This window comes from Aristolochia californica, unplaced genomic scaffold, assembly GCF_029961685.1.
Source record: "Aristolochia californica isolate CCGP_79_NKW_82.1479 unplaced genomic scaffold, dmAriCali1.0.hap1 SCAF_15, whole genome shotgun sequence".
In the NCBI taxonomy this organism is placed as follows: Eukaryota; Viridiplantae; Streptophyta; class Magnoliopsida; order Piperales; family Aristolochiaceae; genus Aristolochia; species Aristolochia californica.
This window is the reverse complement of record NW_027181826.1, coordinates 7,904,694-7,925,061: the sequence shown is the minus strand read 5'-3', so window position 1 is coordinate 7,925,061 and position 20,368 is coordinate 7,904,694. Positions and strand designations below refer to the sequence as shown.

Sequence of the window (20,368 nt, the reverse complement as noted above, 5' to 3'; positions counted from 1 at the left end):
TTTAATTTTTGTTAGAAACAACTTATGGTTTGGGAGTCAACCCTCAGTTAAAATCTTTCACCCACTCCCCCCCCCCCCCCCCCATTTCTGATGATTGCAAAACCTAATATATAAAAAACTAAAAGAGTTTACAATCCCTAAAAATTACAGATATTTTTTTGAATTATTTATCTCTACATTTATGCATTGCCATTTTGGATGTTCAATTTGTTTTCAAATCCGAACTTAAGTTTTCACTCTCCCTTTTTTCTCGTAAACAAAAAGATAAGACATATAAATCACAACAAAATGAAAATTTTAGAGTTTATGTATGCAAAAAATTGAAAACTATAATAAATGTTTGTAAAGAAAATTTTTCGCGCACTAAAAGTGGACACCAAAGTTTTACTATCCATGTTTTGGAAATTCCACTAGTACAACGCTTAAAAGTTTGAAATTTTAGAAGAAGGAGAATTCTAATTGATCATAACATGTTTTAAATATGGATATGCATGCCGGAAACATGTTGAAGGTGCAAATGATGTAATGATCCAAAAATTTCAATGAGTACAAAAAATTAAATTCTCAAGTGAAGGTGCGATGGGATATTTACCCGAGCCAAACAACCCAATTTTTTCCTATTTACAAAAAGCTGACCTACCAATCATAGATCATCGTAAAGTTTTTGATCGATTAATGATGCATAACTGCTATAATTTTTGTCAGAAATGACTTATGGTTTCGGAGTCAACACTCAGTTAAAAATCCCTTGCCCCCTTTTTCCGATGATTGCAAAACCTAATAAATAAAAAACTAAAAGATTTTGAAATCCCTAAAAATAATAGATACTTTTTTGAATTATCCCTCTCTGCATTTTGTCCATTTCCATTTTGGATGTTCAATTTTTTTTCGAATCCAAACTTAAGTTTTCACTCTCCCTTTTTTCTCGTAAGCAAAAAGGTGGGCCAAATAGATCATAAAAAAATGAAAATTTTAGTGTTTATATATGCAAAAAATAGAGAACTATTATAAATGTACTTGAAGAAAAAAATTTCACGCACTAGAAATGAACACCAAAGTTTTGTTATCCGTGTTTGGGAAATTCTACCAGTTCAAGCCCTAATAGTTTGGAATTTTAAAAGAAAGAGATTTCTAATTGATCCTAACACGTATTAAATATGGATATGCATGCTTGAAACATTTTGAAGATGCAAATGGCCTAATGATCCAAAAATTTCAAGGTGTAGAAAAAATTAAATTCTCAAGTTAAAGTGCGGTGTGATATTTACGCGAGCCAAACATGCCACTTTTTGCCCATTTACAAAAAGCTGACCTAACAATCATAGATCATCGTAAAGGTTTTGATCGATTAATGATGTGTAATGGCTATAATATTTATTTTGAATGACTTATGGTTTGGGAGTCAACACTCAGTTAAAAATCCATTGCCCCCACTTTTTCGATGATTGCAAAACCTAATATATAAAAAACTAAAAGAGTTTGCAATCCATAAAAATTACTCATACTTTTTGGAATTATCTCTCTCTGCATTTGTGAATTTCTTTTTGGATATTCAATTTTTTTCGAATCCAAACTTGAGTTTTCACTCTCCCTTTTTTTCTCGTAAACAAAAAGATAAGTCAAATAGATCACAACAAAATGAAATTTTAGAGTTTATGTATGAAAAAAATAGAAAACTATTATAGAGGTATGTGATGAAAAAATTTTCACGCCATAAAAATGAACTACAAAGTTTTGTTATCCATGTTTGGGAAATTTCGCCAATGCAACCCTACTAGCTTGGTATTTTAAAAGAAAGATATTTCTAATTGATCCTAACATGTTTTAAATATAGATATGCATGCCTGAAACATGTTGAAGATGAAAATGACATAATGATCCAAAAAATTTCATGGAGTATAAAAAATTAAATTCTCAAGTTAACGCGCGGTGGGATATTTACCCGAGCCAAACAAGCCACTTTTTGCCCATTTACAAAAAGCTGACCAATCAATCATAGATCATTGTAAAAGTTTTGATCGATTAATGATGTGTAACGACTATAATTTTTGTTTGGAATGACTATTGGTTTGGGACTCAACACTCAGTAAAAAATCCCTCACTCCCCCCCCCCCCCCCCCCCCCCCCCCCCCCTTTGTCGATGATTGCAAAACCTATTTTATACAAAAACTGATATGGCGAATAGATCACAAAAAATGATAATTTTAGAGTTTATGTATGCAAAAAATTGAAAACTATAATAAATGTATGTGAAGAAAAAAATTTCACACATTAAAAAAGAACTCCAAAGTCCTGTTATCCATGTTTGTGAAATTTCACATGTACAACCCCTAATAGCCGAGATTGACAACAATTCTAACATGTTTTGAATAATGATATGCATGCCTGAAACATGTTGAAGATCAAATGACCTAATTATCCAAAAATTTCAAGGAGAAGAAAATTAAATTCTCAAGTTAACGTGTGGTGGGATATTACCCGAGCCAAACAAGCCACTTTTTGCCCATTTACAAAAAGGTGACCTAAAAATCATAGATCATCATAAAGGTTTTGATCGATTAATGATGTGTAACGGCTATAATTTTGTTAGGAATGACTTATGGTTTGGGAGTCAACACTCAGTTAAAAATCCCTCATGCCCCCTTTTCTAATGATTGCAAAAACTATTATATAAAAAAACTAAAAGAATTTACAATCCCTAAAAATTACAAATAATTTTTGGAATTATCTCTCTCGACATTTGAGCATTTCCATTTTGGTTGTTAAATTTTTTTTCAAATCCAAAGTTGAGCTTTCATTCGCCCTTTTTTTCTCGTAAACAAAAAGGTAAGGCAAATAGATCACAACAAAATGAAAATTTTAGAGTTTACGTATGCAAAGGCAAATAGATCACAACAAAATGAAAATTTTAGAGTTTACGTATGCAAAAAAATGAAAACTATAATAAATATAAGTGAAGAATTTTTTTCATGCACTAAAAATGAACACCGAAGTGTTGTTATCCATGTTTGGAAAATTCCACTAGTAAATCCCCTAATAGCTTGGAATTTTATGAGAAAGAGATTCTAATTGATCATAACAAGTTTTAAATGTGGATATGCATGCCTAAAACATGTTGAAGATGAAAATGACCTAATAATGATCCAAAAATTTCAAGGAGTAGAAAAAATTAAATTCTCAAGTTAATGTGTGGTGGGATATTTACCAGAGCCAAACAACCAACTTTTTGCTTATTTAAAAAATCTGACCTAACAATCATAGATCATCGTAAAGGTTTTGATCGATTAATGATTCATAACGGCTATAATTTTTTTTAGAAATGACTTATGGTTTGAGAGTCAACACTCAGTTATAAATCCCTTGCATCCCCTTTCCGATGATTGCAAAACCTATTATATAAAAAACTAAAAGAGTTTACAATCCCTAAAAATTACAAACATTTTTGTGAATTATATCTCTTTGCATTTGTGCATTTCCATTTTGGATGTTCAATTTTTTTCAAATCCAAACTTGAGTTTTCTCCCTCCCTTTTTTTTCTAAACAAAAAGATAAGGCAAATAGATCACAAAAAAAAAATGAAATTTTTAGAGTTGATGTATGCAAAAAATTGACATCTATAATAAATGTAAGTGAAGATAAGGTTTGAGATGCTTGGACTAGTCGCACGACGTGCCTTAACCTTGCCAGTTAAGCATTGAGAAATCTAGTTTAGACAGGTCAGATTTTCCCTCAGAGGTCTAGGTCGGATTCTCCCTTAGAGGTCTAGGTCGAGCTTCCTTCACAGCTCAATCATCTCTATTCCGAAATCACCATTCCATGTTCAAGAAATAGAGCTTCTCTCCCAGCGTCAACATCCAATCTGGATGGAAGAGAAAGAAGAAGGGTGACAAGATTCATGGCTCGGGAAGATCAAATTTTAAGCACCTAGCCAATACTACTCAAAAGACCAGCCTGTTAGGAGCGGAAGTCATAGGTACTTAACCCCAGGACCATAACAGACTTTTAATGGTGCTTCCTGGAAAGTCACAAAGGGATCCATGGTTGTTGCATGGGTAGTTAAAATTGGAACTCTTTACATCACTTCCAGTTGCTGAGACATGGTTGCAGTTGCTGATCCTGTTATTGATTTTGACTTGTCGCATTATAGGTTCGATCACATGAGTGAGAAGGGAAAGAAAGTGCTTCAATCCAAAGTGAAGCTACCATGGTTGAAAACAGTAACAACAGTTTGTGTGAAGGCTATATTTTTGGCAAGTAGAAAAGGGTTTACTTTTCTAAGGCTAGAAAGGACAAAAGACAACAAAATCGGGGTTGGTTCACATTGATGTGTGGGGGCCTTCAACTATTACTTCCCTTGGTGGTTCTAACTACTAACCTTTCTTTCTTGAAAGTGTTTGGTTGTGTTTCTTATATTCACATTGATTCTGGTACTAAAAGTAAACTTGAAGCCAAATCTAAATTATCTTTTTTTATTGGCTATGGTGGTACCGAGTTTGGTTATCGCTTCTGAGGTGACCAAAGTTGCAAGGTTATCAAGAGCAAGGACATGATTTTAAATGAAGGTGCCTTGTTTAAAGATAAGTTGAGAACAGAGTCCGAGAGCACAAATGATGAAGCCTAGAAGTCTGCAATGATTTAGTTGAGAGATCTTCCAGCTATTGAGATGGAGAATTGTTGAATTTATGGAAAAGAAAAAATTTCATTGACTATCATTGACTTATTATAATCAGAGTACATGAACCTCTATATATAATAGAGGAAGAAAGTAGAGTCCAATTACAATAAAACTACCTTTGTCCCAATTACACCCAAAGTCTAACACTTAAAGATAAGTCCTAGCATAATTAAATAACTCAATATAGATAAAAGACAAACATAACTCAAACTAGAACTCTTCTAGGACGTGACCATAAGATAAAGATGCCTTTGTGAGTCCTTCTTGATCTTCCAACTTATGTGATAAGGATGCCAACTCGTGGTAATCATGGTGGGTCCTACTCCTTATGGGCTTGGGCTCATCTTGTGGGACTTCCTTGGTCATGTGGGCTGGAGCCCATCTTTCAACACTCTCCCTCAAGCTGGGGGTGAGAGAACATCATGAACTCCCAGCTTGCTGCAAATGGTGTATAGATTCTTTTTGTGTAAAATGGCACATCTTATAATATGCCTTCATCTTCCAACACTCCCCCTCATGCTGTTGCGTCCTTCCATGAGGCCCTATTGGCATAATATAAGTGAGATAAAAAATCACTCCTAGCCGGTAAGACTTTGCTCCATACTCTAGTCCTAATGCTGGATGTAGGGCACACTTTGTCTTCTATAGGTAGTGTATCTATGGACATTGCTCTGAAGTGTCCACCACCGTGTCCCTCCACAAGACAATGACTCTCAAGTGGTAGGAGTAATAAAAGCTATTACAGGGGGGGATAGTGGGTTTATTTATAATGATGTCCCAATCTGAGCACCGACTCTCATGGTGTCCCAACCGTGATATTTTTGAGAGTCAAAAAAATTATGGCATGAGAAAAGGTATTGGGGCCACCTCTTCTTCAATAATAATGTCTCATCCAAGGAGACATAATAGCAGCAACTGTAATGTAACATGACCATCTTCCAACATATATAACACGAACCAAAATAATAAACCTTGTAGAATGACCCATGAAATAATCATAATCCAAAATAAATATTTTTTCTTAGATGCATAAGCTTCATCTTTTGTGCTCCCCCTTTCTTGAATATTTTGGTCACATAAACTTATCCACAACATATGGAATAAAATACTCCTTTCTTCTATTTCTTCTACTTCTCCCCCTCAAGCTGGGAGGTAATGGCAGTTATCCCAGCTTGAACCAAATATCATAGATGCATAAATAAGCCCAAATAACATAGATGTAGTAATAAGCCCTTAAACCAGGGAGAAGTGAGATATTTTCCTGTATAGCAACTCAAACAGTGATGCAAAACAAAGGGCATAAATTCGGATTTTTCAATACAACAGAATACCAGCATGACCTTTGATTCTTCCAATGCGAATATATCTTTAAATATAAATCAGATTGACATGAAACATTCTCCTTATTAAACTAACTTAAATATCTTTCATCCAAGTATAATTTCTCTTCATAAAATATTATTATCAAAAGATAAATAATCTGATATATTTCGGTCTCTGTCAATTGGCCGAACTAAGCACTATTTCTCCTTTTTTTCTAGTATGACAATTGACTCTTTCAAGATCAATATCTCCTTATAAAAAACTCAGATCGAGAATTGGTTGAATAGGTAAGAAAATATACTTAAAAATATTTCTTTTGATATATAATTCTTCATATAAAGTCTCAGTCTTGATAGCATAAAATACCTAGGAAGTTGAAGTTTTCTACTGCTGCTCGAACCATTTTTTCAATCTGAACTTCGCTGATTCAAATATCAATTTATCTTTGTAGATAAATCCGATTGAAAATTGGTTGAATATGTAAGAGAATAGACTTATAGATATTTCCTTTTATATATATCTTCATATAAAGTTTTGTTCTTGATAGCATAAAATACATCAAAAGTTGAAGCTTTCTGCTGCTGAACCTCTTTTGCAATCTGACCTTTTCTCATTCAAGTATCAATTTTTCTATGTAGATAACTCCGATCGAAAAAAAATAGTATTTCCTTGGAATGTAGACTCAAATATATTTTCATCAATATATAATAATCAATATGAAAATCTCAGTATAGAGGTGAAAAACGCAAAAAAAAACTATGGGTGTAGGGACTAAAAAAAAACTACAAACCTAGAATTAGGGTTTAGGGTTTAGAGAAGAGGATCTCATTATCTCTGTGGGTTGACCAAGTCAACTCACAGAACCTGATTTGATACCATGTTGAATTTATGAAAAAGAGAAAATACTTCATTGACTATCATTGACTTATTATAATCAGAGTACATAAACCTCTATATATAATAGAGGAAGGTAGTAGAGTCCAATTACAATAAAACTACCTTTGTCCCAATTACACCCAAAGTCTAAAACTTAAAGATAAGTCCTAGAATAATTAAATAACTCAATATAGATAAAAGACAAACATAACTCAAACTAGAACTCTTCTAGGACATGACCATAAGATAAAGATGCCTTTGTGAGTCCTTCTTGATCTTCCAATTTATGTGATAAGGATGCCAGAACATGGTAATCATGGTAGGTCCTACTCCTTATGGGCTTGGGCCCATCTTATGGTCTTTACTTGGTCATGTGGCCCATCTTATGATATTCTTAGATATATGGGCCTTCCTTGGTCGTGTGGGCTGGAGCCCATCTTCCAAAAAGAATATTGCTCAGAAAGACCAGGAGAGCATACCTCTAGAAGTAATCAAAACATTCCTATGACTGAACTCTTGGGATCTGCCAGAACTAGCAAACCACCATAAAGGTGCTCTCCTACCTTTAATTATATTATGTTGATTGATAAAGGTGAACCAGAGAGTTATGAGGAAGTCGTGAAAGTTGATGAATCAACCAAGTGGGAGTTAGCCATGCAGGATTAGATGGATTCATTGTTATCTAATCAGACATGGCAGTTAACCAAGCTGCCAAAATGAAAGAAGGCCTTGCATAATGAATGGGTACACCGAATAAAAGGCGAACATGATGGTAGCAAGCGGTACAAAGTAAGACTTGTGGTAAAGGGCTTTCAACAAAAAAGAAGACATTGACTAGATTGAGATTTTCTCTCCAGTAGTGAAATTGAATACTATTAGAACAGTGCTTGGACTAGTGGCAAATGAAGACTTGCACTTAGAGCAGTTGGATGTAAAGATAACCTTTCTTCATGGTGAATTGGAGAAAGAAATTTACATGATGCAACCTCAGGGTTTAAAGCGCAACGAAAGGAGAAAATGGGGTGCAAACTTCAAAGAGCATGTATGGTCTGAAACAAGCCCTAAGACAATGGTATAAAAAGTTTGACACGTTTATAGTAGTAGTGGTTTCTTGAGGTGCTTGGCAAATCATTGCTGTTATGTGAAGAAGCATGATGAATCCTATATCATTCTACTGCTTTCTATTGATGACATATTGATAGAAGGTGCTTGCAAACAGGAAATAGATAATTTGAAAAGGGAGTTGTCGAAGAAGTGTGCAATGAAGGATTTGGGTGTTGTAAAACAAATCCTTGGGATGAGGATTACTAGAGAGATTGATGTCTTGAAACTATCACAAGAAGAATATGTGAAGAAGGTGTTGAGCAGATTCAACATGAATGATGCAAAACCAGTGAGTACTCCTTTGGCTACTCACTTTAGGCTATCTAAGGACCAGTCACCTGTTACGATATCTTGAAATGTATATTAGATAGAATTTATGTTCATAATTTTTGTATAATTTGGGTTATGTACATAGGGTAATTAGATAAGGCTTAATGGGATGGGTGGCATTGATTTGGGCCCATGGCCCATTTTATAATATTACTCTAAGACCTAAGTTTAAATACATAATGAAAGGAAGAAAGGCACACGAAAGGAATTCAGAAAGTCTCTTCGCCTCCTTCATCTTCGTCGTCTTCGCCGAGAAAACAGAGAGTGCAATGCTCTTTGTCTGGACTATCCCGTCAGCCCAGTGAGGTGGTGGTGGTTCCATCCATCGCTGTATAAGTTGTGAGCTCTTTGTTACTCTATGCCATCACCCTCTGTCCGACGCTTTTCATCCCTGTGAAGACCAGAACGTGAACTCTGGCCTTGGCTGATCTATTAGCCTTGGTTTACTGTTGGAAACCTTCGGTGACATGGTATCAGAGCTAGCTCCATCCAAAGAGTGACCAAGCCATCTCCATCCGAATAGTTTCCACCCAAAGAACCACTGTCCGACGAGCTACTGTCCGATGACTCAGAGTTCGATAGAGTTCTTGGGGGTGGTTGGAAAACTCCATCTGAACTCAGAAAAGTGGTCGGAAATCTCTGTCCAAGCTCCGAGGAGTGATTCACGCCGGGAAGGTGAATGGACAGATGGGGTTATTTTTGAGCTCGGATGATATTGTTTACGTAAGATATGGAATGAAATTATTTGCATAAGGTAGTTTCTATAATTTTCAGAAACTATGGGGGCAGATCTGGGATTTCCAAAAGTGTGGGGGGCAGATCTGGAATTTTTGAAGGTGTGGGGGTAGATCTGGAATTTCTCATATCGTGGGAGGCAGATCTGGCATTTCTAAAAGCATGGGGGCAGATCTGGAATTTGTTGGCAGCCGTAGGGGTAAATCTGGAATTTTTAGCGGGGTGGTATTTTTGAATATCTCAACAAAATCTCGATCTTACAATGTCAACAGACAAGTTAGATTTCTCCCCTATTCGGCTCACGGGTAAGAACTATAGTGCCTGGGCATTTCATTTCTGGTTATTTGTCATGGGAAAAGATTTATGGGGTCATATTGATGGGAGTGATCTGACACCTCACGATGATGAAGCATTGTTAAAATGGACCACGATAGATGCTAGATTCATGACCTGGATACTTGGATCCATTGAGCCTCATCTAGTCCTTAATCTGAGGCCCTAGAAAACTACAACGGATATGTGGAATTACCTCCACAAGGTTTATCATCAAAACAACACGGCCCGTCGGTTTTAAGTTGAATTTGAAATGGCAAATTTCATGTAAGAAAGCCATTCCATTGAAGAATATTTCTAGGGCTTCCAAAATCTGTGGGTTGACTATACTGATATTGTTTATGAGAATGTCTATGTTGCTGTTCTCTCTACAGTGCAAGCCATATATGAAACCAGTAAAAGGGAACAATTCTTGATGAAGCTACATCCAAAATTTGAGATTGCTCGATCACATCTGATGAATCGTCATCCAGTGCCGTCATTGGATGCCTATTTGAATGAACTTCTTAGGAAGGAGTAGTGCATTGCTACACAGGTTGGCATGGAACATCGAGTCCAGGCTGATATCTCGGCTCCTGTGGCATATGGTCACTTTGCTCGGGAATGCCCCAAGAAAGTCCTGTAACTATTGCAAGAATCTGGGTCATCTCATCGCATCTTGCGCTACTCACCCCGAAAAAAAGAAGAATACAATTTATCATGCCTCCTCTGGTACTTCTAGTTATGCAGCATTGTCGACTGCCATCCCAGTTACTACAATTCCGGTTCCTCCAGCACCTGCAAGTTCAACCACTCTCACCCCTGAAATGGTACAACAAATGATCATATATTCTTTTTATACTTTTGGTATCTCACGTGAGTAGAAAATCTCTACTCAGCCATGGTATTTTTATTTTGGTGCCTCTAACCACATGACCAACAATTTAGGGTCTCTTTCTAACGTAAGAAAGTATGATGGAAACCTGCACATCAACACTATTGATGGTAGCTCTTTGCATATCAGTGTTGTTGGTGATCTCTCCCCTTCCTTAGTTGATGTCTTTGTGTCTCTTGACCTATTGACAAACCTTCTATATGTTGGTCAACTGGTTGATAAAAATTGTAATGTTCAGTTTTCTCGCTCTGGCTGTGTTGTACAGGATGAAGCATCGGGGAAGGTGATCACGAAGGAGCCTAAACTGGGTTGGCTATTTCCACTTAAAGTCTTTCTATCCACCTTTATTCCAAGTTCTCCTATAATTTTTTTTGCATGTAATGTTATTGGCTTTGGCACTAAGATGTGGCATAGACATCTAGGCCACCCAAAGTCGGATGTCCTTCGTATAATGTTTAAATCTAGTATATTAGGCAGTCAAGACTGCACTTCTCTTGATACTTATTTTGACTGATCATCATGCAAACTTGGAAAAAGTAAAGTTTTACTATTTTCTCATCATGTCATGCATGCCTCCCACTGCTTTGACCTATTCATAGTGATGTCTGAGGAATTCCTTCTGTTGTCTCGCATGCACAATATAAGTACTTTTTCACCTTTATTGATGAGTTTAGTCAGTTTACTTGGGTCTACTTCTTATGGGCCAAGTCTGAAGTTTTTGCCATCTTTAAGAGGTTTCTTGCACTTATTGAAACTCAATTCTCTGCTCACGTTAAAGTACTACACTCTGACTCTGGAGGCGAGTACATGTCTACTGAATTCTAGGACTTTCTTCAAAGCAAAGACATTATCTCTCAGCGATATTGTCCCTCGATACGACAACAAAATAGGGTTGCTGAGCAACAAAATCATCACCTTCTTGATATGGTCTGCACCCTTCTCATTGAATCATTAGTTCCTCCCCGGTTTTGGTGTGAAGCACTCTCTACCTTCATTCATTTAATCAACTGCTTGCCCTCACCTACTTTGCATCATGTCTCTCCAGTTGTTAAGTTATTTGGTTATTCTCCATCCTACACTGATCTTTGAACGTTCGTTTGTGTTTGTTTTGTGCATCTACCTGATCATGAATGACGTAATTGAAAACTCTAATAAATGTAATTGAATAAAAAAATTTCACGCACTAAAAATGAACACCAAAGTTTTGTTATCCATATTTGGGAAATTCCACTAGTGCAACCCCTAATAGCTTGGAATTTTATAAGAAATAGATTTCTAATTGATCATAACATGTTTTAAATATGGATATGCATGGTTGAAACATGTTGAAGATGCAAATGACCTATTGATCCAAAAAATTCAAGGAGTAGAAAAAAAAACATTCTCACGTTAACGTTCGGTGGGATATTTACCCGAGCAAAACAACCCACTTTTTGCCTATTAAAAAACACTGATCTAACAATCATAGATCATTGTAAAGGTTTTGATCAATTAATGATTCATAATGGCAATAATTTTTGTTATAAATGAGTTATGGTTTGGGTGTCAACGCTCAGTTAAAAATTCCCGCCCTCCCCCCCACCACCCCCCCCCCCCCCCCCAATTTTCGATGATTGCAGAACCTAATATATAAAAAACTAAAAGATTTTTCAATCCCTAAAAATCACAGATAATTGTAGGAATTATATCTCTCTGCATTTGTGCATTTCCATTTTGGATGTTCAATTTTTTTTCAAATCCAAACTTGAGTTTTTTATACAAACCACGTCAACCCATGATGAAACTCGATACCAAATCTGGTAATCGTCCCCAAGACCTTTCAAGTTTGATGGAAAACCACGACCCATTGCTTAGCAAAGTATGAACCTTGGTATGGTGAAGATGCCACAAACAGGGATGGAAATCCGTTTGATAAGTCGTTTGAACGCCACAAGGAAAATCCCTGATAAGTTCGAAAAGTTCCTTCAAGAACTCGAGAAGAGTAATCTCTCAATATGAATAAAATCAAAGGTTTTCAAATCCGTGTACAAGTCCTCTAATTATAATGGAGGACGTGGTAGAATCTATTTAACATAAATCCCTTCCCCTAATTACATTCAATTAAAGAAAAACTTAAGGTAACTTGACGTAAATAGAAGCCTAATATAATTCCAACGTGATCTTCTAGGATATGTTGCCAACTTGTGGATACCCTTGTGAATTCTTTGAGATCTTCTAAGCTAAGTTGCCAACTCGTGGATATCCTTGTGGATTCCACGAGATCTTCTAACCATCTGCCCTTCTAGGATAAGTTGCCTACTAGTGGATATCCTTGTGGGTCCCACAAGATCTTCTAACCACCAGCTTCTGCCACCATGGTCTGGGTCACTTTGTAGTAGAGTAAACTTAGCCCAAGTCCTCATCGTGGCTCCCACTAGCTAGTGCCTCCATGTTGGGTACCATAATATAACATAGTAAAACAAACCTTTGTTCGCATAAGTTTTCAATCTCCTTTTTTTCTTGTAAACAAAAAGATAAGGCAAATAGATAACAACAAAATGAAAATTTTAGAGATTATGTACGCATAAAATTGAAAACTATAATAAATGTAACTAACAAAAAAATTTTTACACACTACAAATGAACACCAAACTTTTGTTATCCATGTTTCGGAAATTCCACTAGTACAACACCTAATTGCTTGGAATCTTATAAGAAAGAGATTTCTAATTGATCCTAACATGTTTTAAATATAGATATGCATGCCTGAAACATGTTGAAGATGAAAATGACCTAATGATCCAAAAATTTCAAGGAGAAAAAAAAATTAAATTCTCAAGTTAACATCCGATGGGATATTTACCCGAGCCAAACAAACCACTTTTGCCCATCTACAAAAAGCTGACCTAACAATTATAGATCATTGTAAATGTTTTGATCGATTAATGATGCGTAACGGCTATAATTTTTGTTAGAAAAGACTTATGGTTTGGGAGTCAACACTTAATTAAAAATCCCTCGCCCGCCCCCCTTGTCTTGATGATTGCAAAACCTAATATATAAAAAAATAAAAGAGTTTACAATCCCTAAAAATCACAAAAACGTTTTGAAATTATCTCTCTCTACATTTGTGCATTTGCATTTTGGATGTTCAATTTTTTTTCAAATCCAAACTTGAGTTTTCACTCTCCCTTTTTTCTCATAAACAAAAAGATATGGCAAATAGATCACAACAAAATGAAAATTTTAGAGTTTATGTATGCAAAAAATTGAAAACTATAAATGTAAGTGAAGAAATATTTCACGCACTAAAAATGAACACCAAATTTTTGTTATCCATGTTTGGGAAATTCCACTAGTACAACCCCTAATAGCTTGGTGGAATTTTATAAGAAAGGACATGTTTAAAATATGGATATGTATGCCTGAAACATGTTGAAGATGCAAATGACCTAATGATCCATAAATTTCAAGGAGAAGAAAAAATTAAATTCCAAAGATAACTGCGGTGGGCTATTTACACGAGCCAAACAACCCACTCTTTGCCTATTAACAAAAACCTGACCTAACAATCATAGATCATCGTCAAGGTTTTGAACGATTAATGATGCGTAACGGCTATAATTATTGTTAGAAATGACTTATGTTTTTGGGAGTCAACACTCAATTAAAAATCCCTTGCTTGCCAACCTTTTGTTGATGATTGAAAAACCTAATATATAAAAAACTAAAAGCGTTTACAATCCGTAAAAATCACAGATAATTTTTGGAATTATCTCTCTCTGCATTTGTGCATTTCCAATTTGGATGGTCATTTTTTTTCCAATCCAAACTTGAGTTTTCACTCTCCCTTTTTACTCATAAACAAAAAGATAAGGTAAAAAGATCACAACAAAATAAAAATTTTAGAGTTTATGTTTACAAAAAATTGAAAACTATAATAAATGTAAGTGAAGAAATTTTTTTCACTCACTAAAAATGAACACCAAAGTTTTGTTATCCATGTTTGGAAAATTCCACTTGTGCAGCCCCTAATAGCTTGGAATTTTATAAGAAAGAGATTTATAATTGATCCTAACATGTTTTAAATATGGATATGCAAGGATGAAACATGTTCAAGATGCAAATGACCTAATGATCCAAAAATTTCAAGGAATAGAAAAATTTAAATTCCAAAGTTAACATGCGGTGGGCTATTTACACGAGCCAAACAACCCACTCTTTGCCTATTAACAAAAAGCTGACATGCCCCCCTATTTTTGGTTATTGCAAAACCTAATATATAAAAAACTAAAAGACTTTTCAATACCTAAAAATCACAGATACTTGTTGGAATTATATCTCTCTGCATTTGTCCATTTCCATTGTGGATGTTCAATTTTTTTTCAAATCCGAACTTGAGGTTTCATTCTCCTTTTTCTCTCATAAAAAAAAAAGTCAAATAGATATCTAAAAAATGAAAATTTTAGAGTTTATGTATGCAAAACATTGTAAACAATAATAAATGTAAGTGTCAAAATTTTTTTCACTTACTAAAAATGAACACCAAAGTTTGTGATCAATGTTTGGGTAATTCCACTAGTGCAACCCCTAATAACTTGGTTGAATTTTATAAGAAAGAGATTTCTAATTGATCCTAACATGTTTTAAATATGGAAATGTATGCCTAAAACATGTTGAAGATGCAAATGACCTAGTCACCCAAAAATTTCAAGGAGTAGAAAAAATTAAATTCTGAAGTTAACCTGTAGTGGAATATTTACCCTAGCCAAACAACCCACTTTTTGCCCATTTACAAAATGCTGACCTAAAAATCATAGATCATCATAAAGGTTTTGTTCGATTAATGATGCGTAACGGCTATAATTTTTTTTTAGAAATGATGTAAGGTTTTGGAGTCAACACTCAGTCAAAAAGGCCTCGTCCCTCCCCCCCTTTCATGATAATTGATAAACCTAACATATAAAAAATAAAAGAGTTTACAATCCCTAAAAATCACAGATACTTTTTGGAATTATCTCTCTCTCTGCATTTGCGTGTTTCCATTTTGGATGTTCAATTTTTTTTCAAATCCAAACTTGAGTTTTCACTCTCCCTTTTTTCTCGTAAACAAAAAGAAAAGGCAAATAGATAAAAAAAAAAAATTTTAGAGTTTATGCATGCAAAAAGTTGAAAACTATAATAAATGTAAGTGAAGAAAATTATTTCACGCACTAAAAATGAACACCAAAGTTTTATTATCCATGTTTGGGAAATTCCACTAGTACAACCCCTAATAGCCTTGTAGAATTTTATAAGAAGGAGATTTCTTATTGATCCTAACATGTTTTAAATATGGATATGCATGCCTGAAACATGTTGAAGATGCAAATGACCAAATGATCCAAAAATTCAAGGAGTAGAAAAAATTAAATTCGCCAGATAACGTGTGGTGGGATATTTACCAGAGCCAAACAACTCACTTTTTGCCTATTTACAAAAGATTGACCTAACAATTATAGATCATTGTAAAGGTTTTGTTCGATTAATGATTTGTAACAGCTATAGTTTTTGTTAGAAATGACTTATGGTTTAGGAGTCAACAATCAGTTAAACATTCCTCACCCCACCACCACCCCCCCCCCCCCCCCCCCCCCCCCCTTTTCTGATGATTGCAAAACCTAATATATAAAAAACTAAAAGAGTTTATAATCCCTAAAAATCATAGATACTTTTTTGAATTATCTCTCTCTGCATTTATGCATTTCCAATTTGGATGGTCATTCTTTTTCCAATCCAAACTTGAGTTTTGACTCTCCCTTTTTACACGTAAACAAAAAGATAAGGCAAATAGATCACAACAAAATGAAAATTTTAGAGTTTATATATGCAAAAAATAGAAAACTATAATAAAAGTAAGTGAAGAAAATTTTTTCACTCACTAAAAATTAACACCAAATTTTTGTTATCCATGTTTGGGAAATTCCACTTGCACAACCCCTAATAGCTTGGAATTTTATAAGAAAGAGATTTCTAATTGATCCTAAAATGTTTTAAATAAGGATATGCAAGGCTGACAAATGATGAAGATGCAAATGACCTAATGATCCAAAAATTTCAAGGAGTAGAAAAAGTTAAATTTTCAAGTTAATGTGCGGTGGGATATTTACCCGAGCCAAACAACCTACTTTTTGCTTATTAACGAAAAGCTGACCTCACAATCATAGATCATCATAAAAGTTTTGATCGATTAATGATGCATACCGGCTATAATTTTTGTTAGAAATGACATATGGTTTTGGAGTCAACACTCAGTTAAAATTCCCTCGCCCCATATTTCAGATGATTGTAGAACATAATATATAAAAAAATAAAAGAATTTAGAATCCTTAAAAGTCACAGATACTTGTTAGAATTATATCTCTCTGCTTTTGTGCATTTCCATTTTGGATGTTCAATTCTTTTCCAAATCCGAACTGGAGTTTTCACTCTTCTTTTTCTCTCATAAACAAAAAGATAAGACAAATAAATATCTACAAAATGAAAATTTTAGAGTTTATATGCAAGAATTTTTAACTATAATAAATGTAAGTGATGAAAAAATTATCACGCACTAAAAATGTACGGCAAAGTTTTTTTATCGATGTTTGGAAAATTCCACTAGTACAACCCCTAAAGCTTGGTTGAATTTTACAAGAAAAAGATTTCTAACTGATCCTAACAAGTTTTAAATATGGATATGTATGCCTGAAACATGATGAAGAAGCAAATGACCTAATGATTCAAAAATTTCAAGGAGTAGAAAAAATTAAATTTTGAAGTAACGTGAGGTGGAATATTTACCCGACCCAAACAACTTACTTTTAGCCCATTTACAAAACGCTGACCTAAAAATCATAGATTATCATAAAAGTTTTGATCGATTAATGATGCGTAGCGGCAATAATTTTTGTTAGAAATGACTTAAGGTTTGGGAGTCAATACTCCGTCAAAAATACCTCGCCACCTCCCCCCTGCCTTTTCTAATGATTGGAAAACCTGATATATAAAAAAATAAAAGTGTTTATCATCCGTACAAATCACAGATACTTTTTGGAATTATCTCTCTCTCTGCATTTGTGCATTTCTATTTTGGATGTTCAATTTTTTTTCAAATCCAAACTTGAGTTTTCACTCTCCCTTTTTTCTCGTAAACAAAAAGATAAGGCAAATAGATCACAAATAAATGAAAATTTTAGAGTTTATGTATGCAAAAAATTGAAAACTATAATAAATGTGAGTGAAGAAAATTATTTTCACACACACAAAATGAACACCAAAATTTTGTTATCCATGTTTGGGAAATTCCACTAGTACAACACCTAATAACTTGGTAGAATTTTAAAAGAAAGAGATTTCTAATTGATTCTTACATGTTTTAAATATGGATATGCATGCTTGAAGCATGTTCAAGATGCAAATGACCAAATGATCTAAAAATTTTATGGAGTAGAAAAAATTAAATTCTCAAGTTAACGTGCGGTGCGATATTTACAAGAGCCTAACAACCCACTTGTTGGCTATTTAAAAAAAATGACCTAACAATCATAGATCATCATGAAGCTTTTGATCGATTAATGATGTGTGACGACCATACTTGTTTTTAGAAATGACTTATGGTTTAGGAGTCAACACTCAGTTAAACATGCCTCACCACCTCTTTACCGATGATTGCAAAACCTAAAAAAAAAAATTAAAAGAGTTAAAAATCCCTAAAAATCACAAATACTTTTTGGAATTATCTCTCTCTGCATTTGTCCATTTCCAATTTGTATGGTAATTTTTTTTTCAAAACCAAACTTGAGTTTTCACTCTCCCTTTTTTTCTCATAAACAAAAAGATAAGGCAAATAGATCAAAACAAAATGAAAATTTTAGAGTTAATGTATGGAAAAAATTGAAAAAAATAATAAATTTAAGTGAAGTAAATTTTTTCACTCACTAAAAATGAACACCAAAGTTTTGTTATCCATGTTTGGGAAATTCCATTAGTACAACCTCTAATAGCTTGGTTGAATTTTATAAGAAAGAGATTTCTAATTGATCCTAACATGTTTTAAATTTGGATATGTATGCCTGAAACATGTTGAAGATACAAATGGCCTAGTGATAAAAAAATTTTGAGTAAAAAAAATTAAATTCTGAAGTTAACGTGTACCCGAACAGAACAACCCACTTTTAGCCAATTTACAAAATGTTGACCTAACAATCATAGATCATCGTAAAGGTTTTGATTGATTAATGATGCGTAGCATATTTAATTAATTTTTAGAAATTACTTAAGGTTTAGGGGTCAACACTCAGTCAAAAATGCCACCCCCGCCCCCTTTTGTGATGATTGCAAAACCTGATATAAAAAAACTAAAAGAGTTTATAATCCCTAAAAATCACAGATACTTTTTGGAATTATATCTCTCTACATTTGTGCATTTCCATTTTGGATGTTCAATTTTTTTTCAAATCCAAACTTGAGTTTTCACTCTCCCTTTTTCTCGCAAACAAAGAGATAAGGCCAATAGATCACAACAAAATGAAAATTTTAGAGTTTATGTATGCAAAAAATTGAAAGCTATACTAAATGCAAGTGAATAAATTTTTTTCACGCACAAGAAATGAACACCAAAGTTTTTTTATCCAAGTATGGGAAATTCCACTAGTACAACCCCTAATAGCTTGGTGGAATTTTATAGGAAAGAGATTTCTAATTCATCCTAACATGTTTTAAACATGGCTATGCATGCCTGAAACATGTTGAAGATGAAAATGACCTAATGATCCAAAATTTTCAAGGAGTAAAAAAGTTAAATTCTCAAGATAACGTGCTGTGGGATATTTCCCCGAGTCAAACAACCACTTTTTGTCGATTAACAAAAAGCTGACCTGACAATCATACATCATTGTAAAGATTTTGGTCGATTAATGTTGCGTAACGGCTATATTTTTTGTTAGAAATGACTTATGGTTTGGGAGTCAACACTTAGTTAAAAATCCCTCACCCACCGATTTTCGATGATTGCGGAACCCAATATATAAAAAACTAAAAAATTTTACAATCCCTAAAAATCGTAAATACTTGATGGAATTTTGTTGCTCTGCATTTGTACATTTCCTTTTCTATGTTAATTTTTTTTTCTAATCCAAATTTGTGTTTTCAATCTCCTTTTTCTCTCGTAAACCAAAAGAAAGGCAAATAGGTAACTACAAAATGAAAAATTTAGAGTTTATGTATGCAAAAAATTGTAAACAATAATAAATTTAAATGAGAATTTTTTTTCACGCAATAAAAATGAACACCAAAGTTTTGTTATCCATGTTTGGGAAATTCCACTAGTACAACCCCTAATAACTTGGTGGAATTTAAATAACATAAGAGAATTCTAATTGATCCTAACATGTTTTAAATATGGATATGTATGCCTGAAACATGTTGAAGATGCAAATGACCTATTGATCCTAACATGTTTTAAATATGGATATGTATGCCTGAAACATGTTGAAGATGCAAATGACCTATTGATCCAAAACTTTCAAGGAGTAGAAAAAATTAAATTCTGAAGTTATCGTCCGATGGGATAATTACCCAAGCCAAACAACCCACTTTTTGGCCATTTACAAAATACTGACCTAATAATCATAGATCATTTTAAAGGTTTTTATCGATTAATGATGTATTTGTGCAATTGCATTTTGGATGTTCAATTTTTTTTCAAATCCAAAATTTAGTTTCCAATCTCCCTTTTTTCTCGTAAACAAAAACTAAAGCAAATAGATCACAACATAATGAAAATTTTAGAGTTTATGTTTGCAAAAAATTGAAAACTATAATATAGGAAAAAACCTAATATAGAAAAAACTAAAATATTTTACAATCCTTAAATATCACAATTACTTTTTAGAATTATCTATCTCTGCATTTGTGCATTTCCATTTTGGATTTTCAATTTTTTTTCAAACCAAACTTGAGTTTTCACTCTCCCATTTTTCTCGTAAACTAAAAGATAAGGCAAATAGATCACAACAAGATGAAAATTTTAGAGTTTATGTATGCAAAAAATTGAAAACTATAATAATTGTAAGTGAAGAAAAAATTTTAACGCACTAAAAATGCACACCAAAGTTTTT

At 33.9% G+C, this 20,368-nt stretch overlaps 1 protein-coding gene across 1 annotated transcript; it reads left to right on the top strand.

The window, feature by feature from the left end:
- The first annotated feature begins 9,917 nt into the window (after positions 1 to 9,917).
- Positions 9,918 to 10,764, top strand: LOC137951174 (uncharacterized). The gene is made up of 3 exons (XM_068797761.1): positions 9,918 to 9,997; positions 10,098 to 10,185; positions 10,240 to 10,764. Exons 1-3 carry the CDS (start codon positions 9,918 to 9,920, stop codon positions 10,762 to 10,764), a joined length of 693 nt encoding a protein of 230 aa, XP_068653862.1.
- The last annotated feature ends 9,604 nt before the right edge of the window (positions 10,765 to 20,368 follow it).

What these genes read in the sequence shown, in the direction of transcription:
- LOC137951174 (XM_068797761.1), top strand. Translation starts at nt 9,918, where the DNA reads ATGGAACATCGAGTCCAGGCTGATATCTCGGCTCCTGTGGCATATGGT. An exon ending in GAATGCCCCAAGAAAGTCCT is followed by an intron (nt 9,998 to 10,097) that starts GTAACTATTGCA and finishes TGGTACTTCTAG; the next exon opens with TTATGCAGCATTGTCGACTG. An exon ending in CCACTCTCACCCCTGAAATG is followed by an intron (nt 10,186 to 10,239) that starts GTACAACAAATG and finishes TCACGTGAGTAG; the next exon opens with AAAATCTCTACTCAGCCATG.